General features: G+C 54.2%; 1 protein-coding gene across 2 annotated transcripts in view; it reads right to left on the bottom strand.

Annotated features, from left to right (window-relative positions):
* Nucleotides 1–18,642, bottom strand: part of fxr2 (fragile X mental retardation, autosomal homolog 2) — a 23,669-nt gene extending 5,027 nt beyond the window's left edge. Inside the window, exons 1-14 of one of the 2 annotated variants that reach the window (XM_035410726.1) lie at nt 17,939–18,642; nt 13,717–13,769; nt 11,994–12,087; nt 10,110–10,181; nt 8,720–8,868; nt 8,336–8,429; nt 7,740–7,856; nt 6,691–6,861; nt 6,059–6,137; nt 5,801–5,910; nt 4,853–4,939; nt 2,501–2,723; nt 630–821; nt 245–451 (exon numbers count right to left, since the gene is read on the bottom strand). In XM_035410726.1, coding sequence (XP_035266617.1) covers nt 245–451; nt 630–821; nt 2,501–2,723; nt 4,853–4,939; nt 5,801–5,910; nt 6,059–6,137; nt 6,691–6,861; nt 7,740–7,856; nt 8,336–8,429; nt 8,720–8,868; nt 10,110–10,181; nt 11,994–12,087; nt 13,717–13,769; nt 17,939–17,989 — 1,699 coding nt within the window. In that variant the 5' untranslated portion in view covers nt 17,990–18,642. Of the gene's footprint in view, nt 1–244; nt 452–629; nt 822–2,500; nt 2,724–4,852; nt 4,940–5,800; nt 5,911–6,058; nt 6,138–6,690; nt 6,862–7,739; nt 7,857–8,335; nt 8,430–8,719; nt 8,869–10,094; nt 10,182–11,993; nt 12,088–13,716; nt 13,770–17,938 lie in introns of both variants that reach the window. The other variant, XM_035410725.1, reaches the window with a different exon arrangement.
* Nucleotides 18,643–19,159: the final 517 nt, after the last annotated feature.

Genomic DNA, 19,159 nt, shown 5'->3' on the forward strand with positions numbered 1-19,159 from the left:
CTAACCCAGCCCGTCTCCCTAACCCAGCCCATACTCCCTAACCCAGCCCGTCTCCCTAACCCAGCCCATCTCCCTAACCCAGCCCATACTCTCTAACCCAGCCCACGCTCCCTAACCCAGCCCGTCTCCCTAACCCAACCCATACTCCCTAACCCAGCCCATACTCTCTAACCCAGCCCATACTCCCTAACCCAGCCCATACTCTCTAACCCAGCCCATACTCCCTAACCCAGCCGCCTCTCACCCAGCCCGTTCTCGCTGGTGCAGGCCTGGCCGTCCGACTCGTTGGCGGCGGCGTCCATCAGGCTGGGCTCCTGGTCGTTACGGCGACGGCGGGAGCGCCGGCGGCGCTCTCCGTTGGTGCCCGTGCCCTCGCTGGCGTCTGTGTCGCCCGCCTGCTCGCCCTCGCCCTCCAGCAGGGAGAACGGGTTGCTGTCGGGGTCCCGCAGCACTGGGGGAGAGAGGGGGCGGGGCCATTACTCACTGCCTGTGATGTCACAGTCTGATGTCACAATCACCCCATCAGTGGCAGTTATTCTTCCAGTGCACAGAGCCTTATGACACGGTCTTCAGTCCCGAAGCTCAAATTCCCCCCCCCGCCCCAAATGCGGCTGGCACCCCCCCCTCACCTGAGCTGATGGTGTTGTTGGCCTGCCGGCCGCCCCCGGGTCCACCCCGGCCCCGTCCCGAATTGCCGGTGTTACCGCGGCCCCTGCCGCCGCGGCGGGACCCCCTCTCGTCCGCCCCGACGCCCCGAGGGCGGGGCTCCCGGTCGCCCACTTCCTCCGACTCCGAGGCGTTGGACAGCTCGGAGTTGGTGCCTACGGCAACAAGATCATTCACTTCCTGTTCGTCACCATTGGTTACATTTACCACAACAAGGTCATTCACTTCCTGTTCGTCACCATTGGCTACATTTACCACAACAAGGTCATTCACTTCCTGTTCGTCACCATTGGCTACATTTACCACACGCTCGTCCAAAGGCAGCAGAGCTGCCGTGCGGTTACACTTCAAACGTACGTCACAGGAGCGAGACGAACGACAAGGGTACGGGTTTAATGTTTTTTAACAGGTTCAGGATCAGCGGTTTAGCCCCAGTGCCTTTCCTACATCTTCATCCCAGCTCCTGAACCAAGCCACCCACTTGCTTCCTGTTACATTAAATCCTACGGTGAGCACTGTGTCGATGCGGCAAGTGGCTATCAGCTCTGATTGCTGATTTCATTCTGTCCTCTAGATGGCGCCAAAATGTTTCAGAAAGAACCAGTCACCATTTGTTGGAGGGGAACATTGTCCTAGGGTGAAAAGAGCAAACATTGCACCAGGACAGTGTGTAGCAGCGTATTTAACACAACGCTAACTACCTAGAAGTTAACTGGAAATCCCAGCGCCGCAGTTCGTCAAACAAAATGTTTCAGTTGAACAGAAATGCAGATACACATTCAAACAGAACCACCACTATTAAAAGGTCATAATCTTGTGATCAGTGACTTCATGAACACTGTCAAACCACAACAGCTACACAACCTGGCAGACCCAGGGCTGGGACAAGCAAGCAGGAGACAGACAGACAGAGACAGTGAGAAAGTACGAGAGAGAGAGAGGAAGACAAAAAAAAGGAACTGCAAGAGACAGACAGGGGAGGGAGACGGAGAAAGATAGCGAAGTGGCAGATGGGGAGAGGACAAATATAGAAGCGGAGAGAATGAGAGACTGGCAAAGTCAGAGTGGCAGACCGTGGACAAACGCCAAAACAAGAGGAAGAAGAGAAAAACAGGAGGTAAAAGAGCGAAAGAGCAGGTGAATGAGCGGAGAACACAAACAGGTGACTGATACCCAACCCTCTCAGGCTCTGACTCAGACCCTAATCACCTCCAAACAAAAGAGCTAAAGGGGAATCAGAGCTAATAAAACCAGGATAAGAAGCTACACTATTCATGGAGTAAGTCACTAATGACAAATACAACAAGGTCAATAGATGGAAACTTCCGGGCTATTGCCGGGCAGTTCCTACATTGATACCAGAGGTATAGCAGAGTGTGTCTACCATACCAACTGCCATCAGTCCACCAACTGCCACCAGTTCCTCAACTGCCACCAGTCAAACCAACTGCCACCAGTCCACCAACTGCCACCAGTCAAACCAACTGCCACCAGTCCACCAACTGCCACCAGTCAAACCAACTGCCATCAGCACTATTAAGTTGGTTGTAACCAACATACTCTGTGATTGGTGGAACTCATGCTTTCTGTTTTGGTGGCAGGGGTGCCATAAAAAATACATGGCAAAAAATATCAGAGCATGGGATTTTCTGGGGTGGTGGGGCCCAATGTCAGATCTTCTCATGGGGCCGAAAATCCCCGGAGCTGCCCCTGATTGGTGGAGGTGACACCTGGAACGTCTTACACCTGCTTTACTGCCCGCGAGGAAAGGACGGGACGGCGAGTGTCACAGAGTGAAGGATGCTGGGTAGAGAGGGAAGCCCCGCCCCCTTACCGTATCCGGAATACTGGCTGTTGGACGCCCTGCGGCCCCGGCCCCGCCCCCCGTAGGTGCGCGAGGCGTGGATGGAGTTGCTGCTCTCGTCCGTCGTGTACCCCCGCTCCCTCTCATTGGCTCCTGGGCCCCCGGCGCGGCTGGGGGGCACGCGGTACCCCACCCCCATCTGCCGCAGCTGCTCGTCAATCTGGAGGCGCTCCAGACGCAGCTGCTCCACTTCCTGCGTCACGCACGAACATGCACGCACAGAGACAAGCACACATTCAATATTCATACTGTACTACACAGCATTACCTCAGACACAAATCAATCACATAACATCAGGATTCAGACACACTTTCATAGGTTCTGTACAGCCACCGTGCAGCAGCCTGCAGTGCATATTTGATAAAGGCGTCAAACTTTAAACCCCCCCCCCCCCCCCCCATTAAGGTGGGCTACTCTGCCAGTGCAGTTCGATTCCCAGGTGGTTCTTAAGCAAGGTCCTGAAATTGAAGTGCTTCAGTACATATCCACTGTATAAATGGGGAATAATAAAAGAAACCCAGAGTGAACTGTGTAGATTAGTGCGGCCGCCAACTGCCTAAAATACACAACGTAAATGCCACAAAGGTGACCATTTCAGGAGGACTTGAGCTGAAAACGCTCAGGACCGCCACCAGGGGGAGCCAGAGAGCCGAGCTGAACTACGGAGGCAGCAGTTCTTAATGTGGAACTTTAAACTGGCGGTGGGGGTGTGTGGGGGGAAGGGGGGCGGGTGTCAGTTCAAAATACGACAGCTGCTCCCCAGGACAACAGCTGAACCCCATGGGAAGGGGCCGGAGAGAGGGGGGGCGGGGGGGGTGTTATTTTGGGAGGCTGATCTAGAGAGCCACTGTAATCCAGACGCTGCCGCCATTCATCCCCCCCCCCCCCACTTCTCGAGAGGGGGGGGGGGGGTAGGGGTGCTATTTTTAAAAAGCGCACGGAGTAAGGGCAAAATGAGTCTCTCTCAGCAGCTTTCTCCAGAGGTGGAGGGGAAGAGGGGACAGGTGAAAGATCCCGTCTCATCCCCCTCCCCGCCCTCCCCCCCCCCCCTCCCCCCCCCCTCCCCGCCCCCCACCACCGCCTGTGAACCCCCTCTAACCCCCACCGCTTCCTGTCCACAGATACAGCCTGCCCCAAAACTACCTCCCCCCCCCCCAAAAAGAAGGGACTGTCTGTACTACACCACCTGTGAATACAGCACCCCCCCGCCCCCCCCCATCCCAGCTCTAACAGGTTCATCCACGCGCACCCAAAGACTCCGCGGCTACGCTAACCCGCTACTCCGCTTCTGATAGGGGGCTAAGAATACCCGCTGTGAAATGCACGCTGGAGCAGAAAGTCGCATTCCCCAAAAGGCAGAGTCTCGGGAACGCGCTCCGACCCGCGACCGTAGGGAGAGCGCGGGAGAGTTTGGGATACGTTCGCACCTCGGGAGGTGTCGGGGGGGGGGGGGGGGGGGTGGTTTCTTTGATCGTAGTGCGAAGAGAAATCTCTCAGAATTTGACGGGCCATCAGAGGCCGTAAATTAGAAGCAGGACTTCTAGGGGAAGTGAAAACTCGTTGCTGAAGTGCTGATGTTACAGGTCACTTTTCAGCAAAAAACTGCAGCTTTTTTTTCCGCACCCATATTAATTTGGGTGGATATAACTGCCAGTCAATTGTCTCAAACACGCTTCCCCCTTTTTTAAAGTCCTTGGACAAAATTAATTGTGGATAAATGTCTTTATCCTCTGTGTACATAAGTATGCAGGACTACACACCTGCTCTTGGTGTCCAGAGAAAGCACCGTTTCACAGTTTGTGTGCTAGCTGAGAGCACACAGTGACATGGGGAGACTGGAGTAGACTGCGCTCTGCAGCGCTCATTCACTTTAAAATGATTCCATCAATTTTGCTGAATTGACCTCACACGTCACTCACAGGCCACGCCCCCTCGCCATACATACAAAACCACCGCGTGGCACGACTTCTCGGCACACATCTCCGTGCTAAATTTACGCGGCTCTACGTCGACAATTTTTTTTTCCCCCCCAAGGAGCAACACGTGCTTCTAAGCTGAAAAATTTCAGGGTGCACACCGACGCATTCGCAGTCAGAAGAGGGGGCTCCCGAATTACTTTCCCAGCGAGCGCACATCAAATTTCAAGAGCAAACGCTTCCAAAACGGGAGCAGCGCAGAGCCCAAGAGGAGAAACGCAGCGTTGAGACGCAGCCGCCTGCTGCATTCTGATTGGTGTACGCAAGCGAACAGTGCTCCCCCTGCTGGCGGCGCAGGGGAGTGCGCGCACACGGTGCGGGTGGGGCGGGGACGGGAGGCACTTGCCTGCAGGTAAGACACGTGATATTCCAACAGGGCGAGCGCGTTGCTGATGTTCTCCTTCGTCCCCACGAAGACGAACGGCACCATTCCCTGGAGGAAGAAACGGCCAATGAGAAAAGGAGAAACTCGACGCTGGCTTCCCTGTAGACGGTCTGGTGCTGGCGTGGCTGTTCTGAGACTAACAAACACTTCAGCCGCCCAAGTAACAAATGATTCACATTTCCTCATTAGTCACATAACTCTCATTAGTCTTTGTCCATTCAGTATCTAATCACAAGTTTACAGAAAACAACCGACCAACCAAACCGATTTCAAAGTCAAGAAGTTTACTTTTTATAATGCTTATAAATTGAGTGGCAGACACCATGGTTGCGAATGGCCGTAAGATATCTTTACACCTTTCCTCTTCTCCCAATTTGGAACCGCCAATCACGGTCCTACGTTTGTTCTGTCACCCCCCCGGGACATCACCTGACCGTAGCGCGGACCGCAAGACTGCAGGCTGCATCACCGCTTTAACCCTTTAAGGCGTGAGGTCACAAATAAGTGATTAGAATGCTCTTAACTGAACATTCTGATGCTGATGTCACAATCACTACCGGTGACTGAAAGCGGTGGAGTTCTAGAACACCGACTTGGAATTCAGAAAGAAAAAAAAAAAAACATTTCAAAAGACTCTTTAAAGAGTTAAGCTCTGGTGCCTTATGCGGAGGCACCACCCGACAGTCAGCAACAAAAAAATAAAACAAAATAAACCACCTATTTCTGGAAGACACCATTTCCCAGTGACCCCTGCATTCCCGAAGGCTGGGTAACCCTGGCCCAGTGAAGCAGCAGGTTCTATCTAATGAGGCCACAGTGTCTAATGGAATGGTGACAGTGCTGCTCATCATCTCAGGCCTGCCTGTGACCTCACAATGCCCCCCGGCCGGCTCCGCCCCCTCACGGTACCTCCTCTCTGGGAAGCTTCTTGTCGTTGTCCCCCTCGATTCGGACCCGCACCACCCCGGACTTGTCCACGATCTCCTGGATGACCTTGCCGTTCTTCCCGATCACCTTCCCTGGGGGGGGCGAGGGGGGGGGGGGGGGGGAGAGTGAGTAACGGATTCAGCCCAGAAACTGGAGCAAGCTCTCTCTGAACATCGGCTCACACACACGCGCACACACACAAGCACACTTACACGCACACACGCGCATGCGCACACTCACCCACGAGGTTCCGGGGCACCTGGAAGTAGTCCTCCTTGAACTCGAGGTACACGCGGGCCTGCTTCACTGCTTCGGGAGTCTGCGAGGGGAACAGCCTTTAATGGACGCGCGGGACGGACATCGCGTCACGCCGCCGCCGCTCACGGGCGCTCTCCGCCACGGCGACGCGAGAAACGGGAGAGCCACCGGAGCGGTGCTCAGGAATGTAAAAGCGCTCCATCACCAAAGAAGGCACCGGAGGCGCACTCATAATCAGTAAGGGCGAAGCCAGCCCAGCAAACCAACCATTATTACTGCAAACAAAAGCACAGACGATCTCTCTCTACACAGCCATATCTTTAATACTATCCCAAAAAGACGATCTCTCTCCACACAGCCATATCTTTAATACTATCCCAAATAAAATAAAGAAAAAGAGGGCCAGAGAGGGAGGGATCAAGGGAGGGAGGGGGAGAAAGAAAGAGAGAGAGAGAGAGACGGGGGGGGGGGGGTCTTCCCCGGGATGGCGGAACTGAGGCTCTGCTCAGGGTAGCAGTGCCCCACTTTCAACTTGAACTGACCAATAGCACGCGGAGGAGCCTCCGCCACTCAGAACAGACGAGCCAATGGCAGCTCTGCCCGGGCCTCCTCACCTCTCCGTAGATCCTGAAGGTGCAGCTCTCCTCCTCCAGCTCGATGGCGGTCACACCGGGAACCTTCCGCGCCTGCTGGATATTGGCGCCATGGGAACCAATGGCCAATCCCATCAGGTCCTCCCTGACCCGCACTTCCTCCTGGTATGCAGAGGCTAGCTGTTTACTCGTCTGCAAGAGAGAGAGAGAGAGAGAGAGAGAGAGGGAGCGGGCAGAGAGGAGGGGGGGGGGGGGGGAGAGGGAGGGAAGAGAGAGAGAGAGAGAGAGTGAGAGAGGGAGCGGGCAGAGAGGGGGGGGGGAGAGGGAGGGAAGAGAGAGAGAGAGAGAGAGAGAGAGAGAGGGAGGGAATGAGAGAGAAGGAATGGGGGAGAGAGGGAGAGGGAGCATTTACTCCATTATCATTAGAGCACTGTTAAATGAGGCCATTGTGATGACTGATGCTACTTGTGTATTTCTAAGAACCAACAGGCCTAGGCAAGCAGAAGTGATGTCATTACTGCATATAGAGGGTTCTGGGATTCAAAGTTTGTGAACAGAACCATCTGCGTGTGAGTGTGTGTGTGTGTGTGAGTGTGTGAGTGTGTGTGTGTGAGTATGTGAGTGTGAGTGTGTGTGTGAGTGTGTGAGTGTGTGAGTGTGTGAGTGTGCAGTACCTCCAGGTGCTTGGTGTGTGTGTGTGTGTGTGTGTGTGTGTGAGTATGTGAGTGTGTGAGTGTGCAGTACCTCCAGGTGCTTGGTGTGTGTATACGTGTGAGTGTGTGAGTGTGTGAGTATGTGAGTATGTGAGTGTGTGAGTATGTGAGTATGTGAGTGTGTGAGTATATGAGTATATGAGTGTGTGAGTGTGTGAGTATGTGAGTGTGTGAGTGTGTGAGTGTGCAGTACCTCCAGGTGCTTGGTGTGTGAGTGTGTGAGTGTGTGAGTGTGTGTGTGTGAGTGTGCAGTACCTCCAGGTGCTTGGTGTGTGAGTGTGTGAGTGTGTGAGTGTGTGTGTGTGAGTGTGCAGTACCTCCAGGTGCTTGGTGTGTGAGTATGTGAGTGTGCAGTACCTCCAGGTGCTTGGTGGCCTCCTCGTTGCGGGACATGAGCATCAGTTTGGTGCGGATGCTGCGGAAGTGCATGTCGCTCAGCAGGCCGGCGCGTTTCACCGTCGACTCGTTCGTGGACTGCAGGGACGAGACGGAGACACGCGTTACCCCCAAACGTCCTGTACGCCCCCAAACGTCCTGTACGCCCCCAAACGTCCTGTACGCCCCCGAACGTCCCGTACGCCCCCGAACGTCCTGTATATCCCCAAACACCCAGTACACCCCTAAACGCCCTGTACACTCCCAAACGTCCTGTACGCCCCCAAACGTCCTGTACGCCCCCAAACGTCCTGTACGCCCCCAAACGTCCTGTACGCCCCCAAACGTCCTGTACACCCCCGAACGTCCTGTACGCCCCTAAACGTCCTGTACACCCCCAAACGTCCTGTACATCCCCAAACGTCCTGTACACCCCCAAACGTCCTGTACGCCCCTAAACACCCTCTGCTCACGAACGCCCTGAACATCCCCCCCCCACACACGCCCTGTACACCCCCTGCTCCCGCACACCCTGTACACCCCCTGCTACCCACATGCCCTTGGAGCCCCCCACTCACCAGAATGATGAGCTCGTGGGAGGTGGAGTTGTAGAAGATGCAGTTGGCCCCGATGGCCTTCCTGAAGTCTTTGTGTACGGAGTCATTCACACAGCTGGGAGAAAGATGACATCACGGAGGTCAGGAGGAGCAGATCACATACAAAATACCTTCCCAGCCCCGTCAGGCAATGCAGCTCTTTCAGCACAGACGTGCAATAATTACACACGAGCTTCACATATCAGAGGACTGGAGTTTCCCATTAATCTAGACTGCAGTCTCTAGACTGGCCTATTATGGCACCCCCACATACACTCCACACAGTACAACGGTAAGTAAGGCTGCGTAGGTGGTAACTCAGAGGTTGCAGGTCTGAATCCCGGCCGGGGCACAGCGGAGACTCACATGTCCCAGAGGTCCTCGGGGGCGGCGATGGTGACCTTGTGGAAGGAGCTGCGGGACGAGGGGCGGTTGGGGTTGACGGGTCGGATGCGCTCCGACGTGACGATCTCGTTGTAGGTGGCGTCGCAGGCGGCGTACTCGATGACGTAGAACTGGAATTTTTTTTTAAAAAGAAAGAGAGAAAGAAAAGACCGTCGCAGCGTACCGCGTAACACGGAAACCAGCGCGCGACACCGCGCGTAACCGCCACGTTCACAGCATTCGACAGACGCAACAACCGCAACCGACATCTACCGAACACAAGCGCGTCAGCACCGAGACCACTCAGTGAGCGCGTGAGGGAGCGTGCGGTGGCCCTGGAGCTCTGCGCAAACGGCAGGTCCGCACAGGAAGAGAGAAACGCGTTCAAAAATACAAAACACACGCCATCACACAAAACCAGCAAGCATCACGCCACATTTCACAACTGCACTCAAAAGAACAGGACGTATTGCAAAAACACAGACACATGCAAGCATTATGCAACCATCAGCTGTAATTCATCACTTTTAGAAAACTGAATTACTGATATTTTTACAATTACAGCTTTTTTTGATAGATTATATTCATTTGTTTTTAATGAGAGTCCTTTCTGGGGATGGGGAACACGTTTCCGGTGGCTGCTATGAAGGGGGCCCTGAACCACACAGAATGACGGCGTGCTGGGCAAGCTGCTGTGGGCTGCTGGGACACACGCAACGCCGCGAAAAATGGCGGTAAGCGGGAGGCGTCCAAGCCCCACCCACAGCAGTAAAGGGGAGGGTCCAAGCCCCACCCTCAGGCTGGACAGGGAGATCTGGACTGTCCGCTGTTCTCTCACAGACCGACCACAGCAAGGCGAGCCTGAGCTCCCTGGAAGCCATGCAGCAGAAACCCATGGGACGCTAGCAGTAGCATGGCCCGCTAGCAGTAGCACGGCCCGCTAGCAGTAGCATGGGACGCTAGCAGTAGCACGGCCCGCTAGCAGTAGCATGGCACGCTAGCAGTAGCACGGCCCGCTAGCAGTAGCATGGCACGCTAGCAGTAGCACAAGACGCTAGCAGCAGCACGACCCGCTAGCAGTAGTATGGCCCGCTAGCAGCAGCATGGGACGCTAGCAGTAGCATGGCACGCACACGCCGCGCTTAGCCTGCGGCGCTGGCGAGCCGCGACGTTTAGCACTGCAAAGCACAGACCGCACGCTGCAGACACCCGCTACGCGCAGTGCAGCGTAGGCACAGCGGCCAGCTCAATTACCGCTCGGCTAGCCCCGAGACGCACGGTACAGCGGCTACACCTCTGCGCCCGGCCCCACACACCGTTTCCATGCCGACCCCGTGAACGCCCAACCCTGACTCACCAGTCCCTGACTCACCTCTCCCTTCATCATTCGAACCCGGGCCAGCCACCAACCACAGGGCTCCTGCTCATTGGCTCGGGAGTACACCTAGGGGGGGGGGAGGGGAGAGAGAGCGTTACACCTGGGGGGGGGGGAGGGGGAGAGAGCGTTACACCTGGGGGGGGGGGGGGGGGGTGGACATTAACCCCAGCCACCCCATGCTGGGTCAGTTGATCAGCGGCTTGTAAGTTAGTTTACTCTACCAGCCACTTTGGCAGGCCACCACCCATCACTCAGAGGTCCTGTTCTACTCGAAATATCTGCTGGTGTGGTAAAAGCAGTGAAATTGGCTAGAGAATTATGGGATGCAACAGCCACTGTGGCCAGTGAACAAAAAAAAACGTTAACGTGTGGGGAGTGCCGGTGGGGGGCTGGAGTGATAGAGCAGGTGGGAAAGGGGTGGAGAGAGGAGATGAAAAAGGAAGGAAAGGAAAAAAAAAAGGAGAGACAGATAGAAGAAGAACTGTCGCTAGCTTCACAAAGCGCTATAGCCACGGAACTGTATGATCACTGCAACGCGGTGTCTTTCTTTGTAGTCACCGCTTAAGAGATCAGAATTCTGACTACAGCTGACAACTAACGTTACATTTACGGAATTTAGAATTCCAAGCCTACTCTACTGGACGTCTGATGCCACTTCAAAACAGCGTTTGTAGAAGTGTTGATCGCAGCATGTTAAATAAAATGACTGAATATTGCTGCTCGGTCGACGAGTTACCAGAACTATTTTGGAAAAACCATCATTTTTAAAACTCGTTAATCCAACGAATTCACGTCCGGTTATATTGCTTTTTATAATGAACGTTTAAATAGTGAAATATTCTGAATTCCTCGCACGTTGCCTGAAGGCCAGGAGTAAACCAGGACAACCTGGGGTATTAATTCCGACTAAAATACATAAATGCTTTATGGAGCCACGGAAGAGTAAAACGGGAATTGTAACCCCGTTAACGATGTACTTTTAACAAACACCGCTGAACTAAGAGGAAAAAAACAATTATGTAATTCCCATATGTTTCTTTAGGCTGTTGAGAATTCAAAAATCGTACCAAGAAAGAGCACAGATACTAAATAAATAAGGGGTGTGGAGAATATAAATGTCTAGTTTCTAAATCAGGTGAGTTCCACATCGCTGCATTATCACACACACACACACACACACACACACACACACACACACAAATTGCTGCTGGGGTATAATTTTAACACTTTAACACTGACAGCCAAGACTGGGGGCCTTTTAACATAGGTCCATACAAATCGACATGCAAACGTGAGACTATTTGAATGGGGTGTCAGGAAATTCACCCCGGGACACCTGGCTGGGGTTCAGCGCCTGCATTTCCCATTTTTCGGCTGAGGTACCACCGACGCGCCCCGTTCGGAGTCAGGAGAACCCTGCTAGCTGACCACAAATTTACCGTTTTCGTAACGGCCAACTTGGGACTCCAGAGCAGAAATCGACAAAAAGCTGCAGTTTCGAACTGAAGAGGACAAACCACAAGGATCCAGTTTGGTGGAAAAGTTAAATCCCCGCCCCGCCCCCACCCCACCACTAACGGCTTCATATTATACTTGCAAAGTGAGGGAGCCCAAAGGACTAAAACTGGAGGGGGGGGGGGGGCGGCGGCAATGAAACCATGACACACTTTTTAGGGAAATAAGTACTACTTCTGAACCAAATCTTTTGCATCAGAGGAACTGAATTAGTGCAAAAGAACATGTTGATTTCGTACAGCCTTCTTCTGGTCATCGTTATCAAGGGGGCGCGTGACTTTTGGAGGCCACTGCACTGTCCCGCAGCGTTTCATGAAAAGAGGAGAGGTGGGGGGGGGGGGGGGGGGCTGGGAGGGGGCCTACCTCCACCTCGTCTCCCTCGCCGATGTCTTTGTGGTAGTCTGCTGGGGGCGGCAGGCGCACGTCGCAGAAAGGCAACTGCCTCTCAGGCTGCCAGCTGAGGAGAGAGAGAGAGAGCACACACACACACACACACGCACGCACATGCACACACACAGAGACACACACACACACGCACACACACAGAGGCACACACAGAGGCACACACACACACAGTCAGTCAGCTTTCGAGTGACGCTATCACAGGGGAAGCCCGTCACCTTTGACACCCTGACACTAAGGACCCCCCCTCCCCCCCCCCCCCTCCCCCCCCCCCGACAGAGGAGCCCCCTGCCCCCCCCCCCCCCCATCCCACCCTCACACTGTGACATGTCCATCAAAGCCCTGAAACACACCTCCCCTCTCACTTCTCCAGAAAGCCACACCCAGAGCGCCAATATCTGCTTTACGAGAGCGACAAACTTTACGAGAACTAAGCTTTTTACAAACGCCCCTCTAAACCCGACAGAGTCGGAATCCGCAGAGTAAAACTCGTCTAAGGTAGCGAGCAGGTCAGAGTGCGCTGCACTTCGAGCATCATCACATCGCCATAAAGAGCAGACACACTTTAACTCATTTCTCAAGCCGTTAGACGATCATGAAGCTGAGGAACGTTATTAAGAAGTCTCTTGGTTTTGAGCACCAGTCCATTTTCCAGCTGTCCCTGTGGGGGGGGACATCAACCGGTACAGGAAGTGCGTGCCTCACGGCCAACCAAGCACCTTCCCTGGGTTTAAGTGCTCTCTGGCCCAAACGGACGTACGGGGAACGGCGAACAGATCGGGAGTCAGAGACGCCGCCCCCGGTTCCTCAGGGTCCAGATTTGGGTAACGGAATAAATTTGAGTGAAATGAAACGGTAATGGTTACGCCGGTGCGCTCCGGGGCGAAGGCGTACGTGTCACAGGGCCCTCCCGAAAAACTGGAGCGCTCACTGTCCAGAAATGCGGTCCCGATCAAAACAGATTTTAAATAAATGACAGGCAAACTGGGGCCTGCCACCTCGGGGGGGGGGGGGGGGGGGGGGGGGGGGGTTTAATGACAGAACCATTCCGAGAATGGCAAGGGGCACTATCATGTCCAACTCACCCCCCCCCCCCCCACCCACCCACCCTGCTTTCCCCTCCCCTGCATACCTCCGGTCACTATTTTTAGGCACTGCCACGCTGAGCAGATAGGGGCGAGAGCAGAGGGGGACCCAATGGGGGAGAAGAGGCATTGGGGGGGGGCCGGGGGGTGGGGGCCAAACTGCAGGCGAGAAAAGTGGGGGAAACAACCCAAATAGATCTGGCAACAGCTGTGGGCCACGCACAGGTGCTAAAGTGCCCGAAACCTCCCCCCCCCCCCCCCCCGCCTCCGCGGCAGGCCGTCGTCCGGGACGGGAACGGACCTGTCTTCTGACCTCGGGGGGGGGAGGGGCGGGGGGGGGGGAGACCACCTGACCACCACATGGTGGTCAGATCACCCGCGCTCAACACCGGTATGCTGTAGGTTCTGATCCAGGTGTGCAGTTCAGGTGCGTCGTTTGAACAAGCAGCCACACAAACAGGTTCAGGTACGCACGCCGTACACATTGTAGCTATAAGCTACACACACCATGAGCAATACAATCCGTTCAGCCAATCACTGAACGAGCACTGCACCAGAGAGAGAGAGAGAGAGAGAGAGAGAGGTGAAGTCAAACTTACTTGTTTTCAAATACTATTGTGAGCGAGTCTTCATGCACATCCTTGATGAAAGCCTGCAAGGGGGGGGGGGGGGAGGGAGAGGGGAGAGAAAAGAAAATGCGTTGGGTTCATGTGGTCAGTTGTGGAATCAGAAAGCACAGAATACCATACAGGGTCTCTCTGCCCAGGGGCAATAAACTGAACTGCTGGCCAGACGTATTAAAGCAGAGCTGTGAAAGTGATCACAGGGGAGAGGAACGGAGATTAATGCAGCTTAGGACAGGGCGGCCATTTTGAGAGGTCACACGTGGACCGCCACTGGACTCCAGAGCAGAGAGCCCCAAAAACTGGGTCGGGAACCGGGCGCCAGGACACACACAGGCGCGCACACGCAGAGACCCACACGCACACACACTTGCATGGGAGTCTGAGGTAAAGTGTGAACTTTAGTGTGCATTTCAGAGAGAGAGAGAGAGAGAGAGAGAGAGAGAGAGAGAGAGGAAGAGGGAGAAGCAGGGGTCTAAAGACATGTGTACACCGCACACGTATGTGGAAAACAGAGGCACACGCCTGTGCGCGTACAAACACGCCTCACGTAAGATGTGTGTGGCTAATGGAGTTAATGAATGCTAGAGGGGGAATGTGTGTGTGAGTGTGTGTGGGAGAGTGTGTGTGTGGTGTGTGATAAAGTGTGTGTGGGAGTATAAAGATAGGAGTGACTCCTCCTAGAAATCTGTTCCTCGTCAATCACTGCCCTGCCACAAATCTATCACAGAGGGCCGTTACCCGTCCCCAGACCCAGGGGGAGGGGGGTGCCACCTCGGCCCGTGTGACATGGCCTTATTTGGGACAGAGGGGGCCGGGGGCTCTCAGTAGGGAGGGTGAGACCACAGCACAGGAATCTGTCCCACCAGAAAGGGCATATCCAACGCTGGAGCAGTGGCCACAGTCACGACGGGCGTAAACACACACACACACGCGCGCGCGCACGCACACACACACACACGCACGCGCGTGCACACATCCGAATTCCGCCTTCGCCGCAGACGTTGCGCACACTTACCAAAACCAAGCCGCCGCAATTGTCGCCGCCGACCACACACCCCCTTTACGCCCAAAAAACCGAGAACCGCGTGCCTGCGCTCCCGAAGCCAACCGCTGTCCCGCGCGGTTCTGCCGCTCGGTCCCGCCCGCGTGGAGCCCCCCACCGAAGCACAGGTCCGTCCCCCGCACAGCCAGCCGCATGCGTGCGTGCGTGTGCGCGTGCGTGCGGAACTGGCCGGAGGAGGAAGGGGCGGGGCCCGATGACGCGCGAGGTCACGTGCGTGGCCCCGCCTCCCGGGGCAGGAGCGACGGGCTGTCGTGGCGCGTCTCTGGGGAGTGAGGTCACTCCACCACCACGCCGGAGCGGGCGTCGTGGCTCTCCGCTGGCCGGGGACCCTCGCCCTCCTGTCAACACCTCAACACGGAGAAGCTCCACAAGGCCTTCTGCTCGCTGTGGTGATGCCCAACTGGCCTCGCTGCTCTTCCGACCAATCAACAGCCAGCTCCTCTGTCGCTTCCTCCGGCCTGGCTAGTTACCACATTCCCAAAGGCTGGGCTCCCCAACCCTGTTCCTGGAGATCTACCGTCCTGTAGGTTTCCACTCCAACCCTAATAAAGCTACACCTCATTCTGCAGCTAGAGCAGGGCTGCCCAACCCTGTTCCTGGAGATCTACTGTCCTGTAGGTTTTCACTCCAACCCTAATAAAGCTACACCTCATTCAGCAGCCAGAGCAGGGCTGCCCAACCCTGCTCCTGGAGATCTACCGTCCTGTAGGCTTTCACTCCAACCCCAACAAAGATCACCGCACTCAGCAGCTATAGATCTCATTGAGCTGCAACTCGGGTGCGGCAAATTAGGGTTGAAACGAGAACCTACATGAGGGTACATCTCCAGAAAGAGGGGTTGGGCATCCCTGCCCCAAGGCCAGTGGACCCGTCCCGTACCTACAGCACAGCACTCATCTCCCCCATGGCCTTGGGCACCAGATCCGGTCGCCATGGAAATGGAAGCAAACACATGGAAATCCCACCCTGTGGGTCTGCAGTGTTCCTAAAGCCGGTGGGCATCCTGTCGGGGAAGTGAACGCGATGAAAGACAGTCCTCTGTACATCCTCACCCCTCCAAGATGCACCCAGGCTCTGTCCTGACGGACCCAGACCGGGTTCACGTTCGATCGGACCGGCCGGTCAGGCTGACGTCGTTCGAACGCGGCGCAGTCAACGACCGGGAGCAACCTGCGCTCAGCGTCCGGATGGGGCGGTCTGTGTCACCAGTTAACGGGATAAGCGAAAGAAAAGTAAGAAGAGTTCTGAGGTGAAATGATGAATCCTGATTAAAGCTTGTTTTCAGAGAAGCGCTGGAGTGTAGGTGTGTTTACAGTCACAGGAAAGTCCAGCGACTGTCAGTCTGTCAGAGAATCAGTCTGTCAGGAAATCAGTCAGACAGAAGGGTTAGAACAGCAGGGAAGAACAAGACTCAGAGCCAAGGTGAGGAAAGGAGATGTTACTGGGAGCAGGGCACACTGGCATTATGAACGGAGAAAAAGGAAGACAAGAGCCATTAGACAGGAGGAGGAAAGGAAGGGGGAGAACAGTGTGAAGGAGGAGGAAAGAGAGAAGAGGAGGATGAAGGGGATGAGTTAAGGGACAATGAAGGCAACGTGTCGAATCTGGGGCTGGGGGGAAGAGGAGGAAAAAGAAGGGATGAACAGAAAGGAGGGAGAAAAGAGAGAACGGGGGTTGAAAGAACAGATGACGGGCAGAGGAAGCAGGAGGGCAGAGAGAGAGAGAGAGAGGTGTTGAGGGGCAGGCAGGGGATGGGGAGGGGGAGAGGGGGGGTTTGGGGAGCTGAATGTCACCATGAGGATCACCTGTTCCTCCAACACCTGTTGCGGTTCTTCAGCACGGAGCCAAGCATGCTCACCGGGGGACATTCACCCAGTTACACACTTCAAAACGCGGCCCACCGAACTCTTCAAACCAAGGACAAGCGCACCCTCAACTTAACTAACCCAGAATGGGAGAACGCAATACATTACACACAAGCAGAAATGTCTTAAACGCTATCGCTGAAGTTTTTTTCCCCCAGCTTCCTTTTTTGGCAATGCCGAAAGAGTAGTGCCAAGCTTGCAGAGAGCGAGCTTGCACATGGGAAAGCGCGTGGGGCAAGGCTCTCCACGTGACCACGGACCAACACTGCACACATGCAGGTCCCTGACGGTGAAGCGATGCCCCATAGCTCATGTACCGCCATAATCATAATATTGCCCTGCGTGCGAGCAAGGGGGGCCAGCTCAAGCTCGACTCCGTCTGGGCGGAAGGCAGCTAGATAGCTTCTGGGGACTGGGTGGAGTGAACAGAAAAAAAACAAAGCAGAAATAATTTTATGATGGGTACGGGCTGAGGGGTGCAGAGTAACCTCCCGGTTCACTGGTGTACAGACACCAGGTGACTGCACGAAGGTACCAGAACGCTAATCCCAGAAATAATCAAAAACTACTTTCAGCCCTGCCATTGACAAATAACATAACTAGTTGACTTATCACATAACTTACCCGCCTTAACCAAACTCAAATTTGCGTATACTAGTTTGATAGACAAACGAAAGGCCATCACTCAGCAACTCAATAATGTAAGCTAACTACAAACCACAAACGAGTCCTGCTTGCAGTATACTTGTACTTAATGGTTTTGTAACAAACGAACAAAAACATCGCCACTGCTTGTTGTGTAGTTAACTATCTAGCTCGGACACTTGCGTTTCAGAAATTTGCGTTCACTTTGATTTTAAAACATAGCTGTCCTGACAAAGTGGTCCGATACTATGAACCCGGAGCCTTGTTAGAACAAGGAGTGCCCTCATGAAAAGATGTATCTGTAGCCGTCAGTTCATAGCAGACAAGTTAGCTTATATAAGAATTAGCTCGCTAACGCTGCTCGACACAGAAACCGACCACAGCAGGCCATGACAAGCTTGTCCCACAAGAAGCTAACCCTGACCTGCCTCGTTAGCTGGCTAGCAAGCTAAACCACGCTAGCTAGCCACCTTAATGTTACTTAGGCCTTTCCTGGGCGAAGCATCTCAACACAAAACAATTCGCCAAAGACAAAACTATTCGGCGTACTGGCAATTTCCTTGCTCGGGCATTGGCCTGCTACGTATCGGTACTTAAGTGTTTTCACGTTTCTGCTTCTTACCTTGTAGAAGGCCCCGTTCGAGCCGCGCACCTCCACCGCCAGCCCGTCCATGGTTGTCGTTGCTTCCCCACGACTGTGCCTCTCCGCAGCCGCTCCGACTCCGTGCGCGTCCGGTAACACCCCCAGCTTCGCTGGCCCGTCGCCGCTCTCCGGCCTCTTGTGGATTTCCAGCGTTTCGGATTGAGGGGTAGGGGCAAAGGTGATAGGGGTGAGGGAAAGGGATTGGGTAGAACTGTCGATAACGTCTTCCAGGTGGCCAAGCTACTCAACGACGTTAGCAGTTAATAGCAGGGCAATCAACCGGCCAGTTACGGAGCAAGGTGATGTTGCGTTTGAGGGGCGCGACGGTGGACCACTTTAGCTTGCTATTTCGTTAGCTATGTGAATGGGGTATTAACAAATAGCTAGCTAACAAGCTAGCGAGCTACTGAAATTTACCGACACCTTGAATACCTTGGTTGGTAGCGAGCGATGTATCAAAACGATTATAAATGTGGTAAACTATTGTCGTACTCTGGGCAGGAATATATCTTGGAGTTATTTAATTTCGTCGGCAATCCCGTTTTGTAAACCTAAGTGTATGTGCACTGAAGCCTCCTCCCAGTAGCGATTTCAGCGTAGTATCACCCGGCAGCTCCTGCAAAACTCCTACTGCCCGTCCCCTCAAACGCACGCCGACAGAGTGAGACGGCTACAGACTGAATGACCCTCCAAGACCCCTCCCCTTGGTCCTCCAGCAGCCGCCCAAAATTACACGCGGGTTTTCTATTGGCAAATATGTTTGCCTTTCGCCCGCAATACCGCTTATTATTGGTTAACAGCCAAAGACCTGCCTGGGCACAACCCCTTGATTGAGTTTCTGGTCTGCAATGGGTGTAATGATTGGTGCAATTGTCCGTCTGTCGCATTTGGGCTCGAAATTTATTGGTTCTTCGCTTTTCTTGTCTAGCCAATTCTGTCACCTCTGAGCTATTCGGTGAAAGAAAAAAAAAAAAACGCATTCCGATGTTGTCTGAAGTGTTTATGAGCAGAACTGTGACGCCGTTTAGCTTTAAAACCAAACGATTACCAAATGATAAACATGAAGTATATGCAGGAAAACCCAGCAATGCATGTAGTGTAGAAAAAGCAGAGTGGGTTTATATTCAATAGGGGGAGGGTTTTGCTCATTTCAGGGTCTGGGATAAAGATATAGTTGACCATACAGGTTAATTAGGAGAA

Source organism: Anguilla anguilla, chromosome 3 (assembly GCF_013347855.1).
Source record: "Anguilla anguilla isolate fAngAng1 chromosome 3, fAngAng1.pri, whole genome shotgun sequence".
NCBI lineage: Eukaryota > Metazoa > Chordata > Actinopteri > Anguilliformes > Anguillidae > Anguilla > Anguilla anguilla.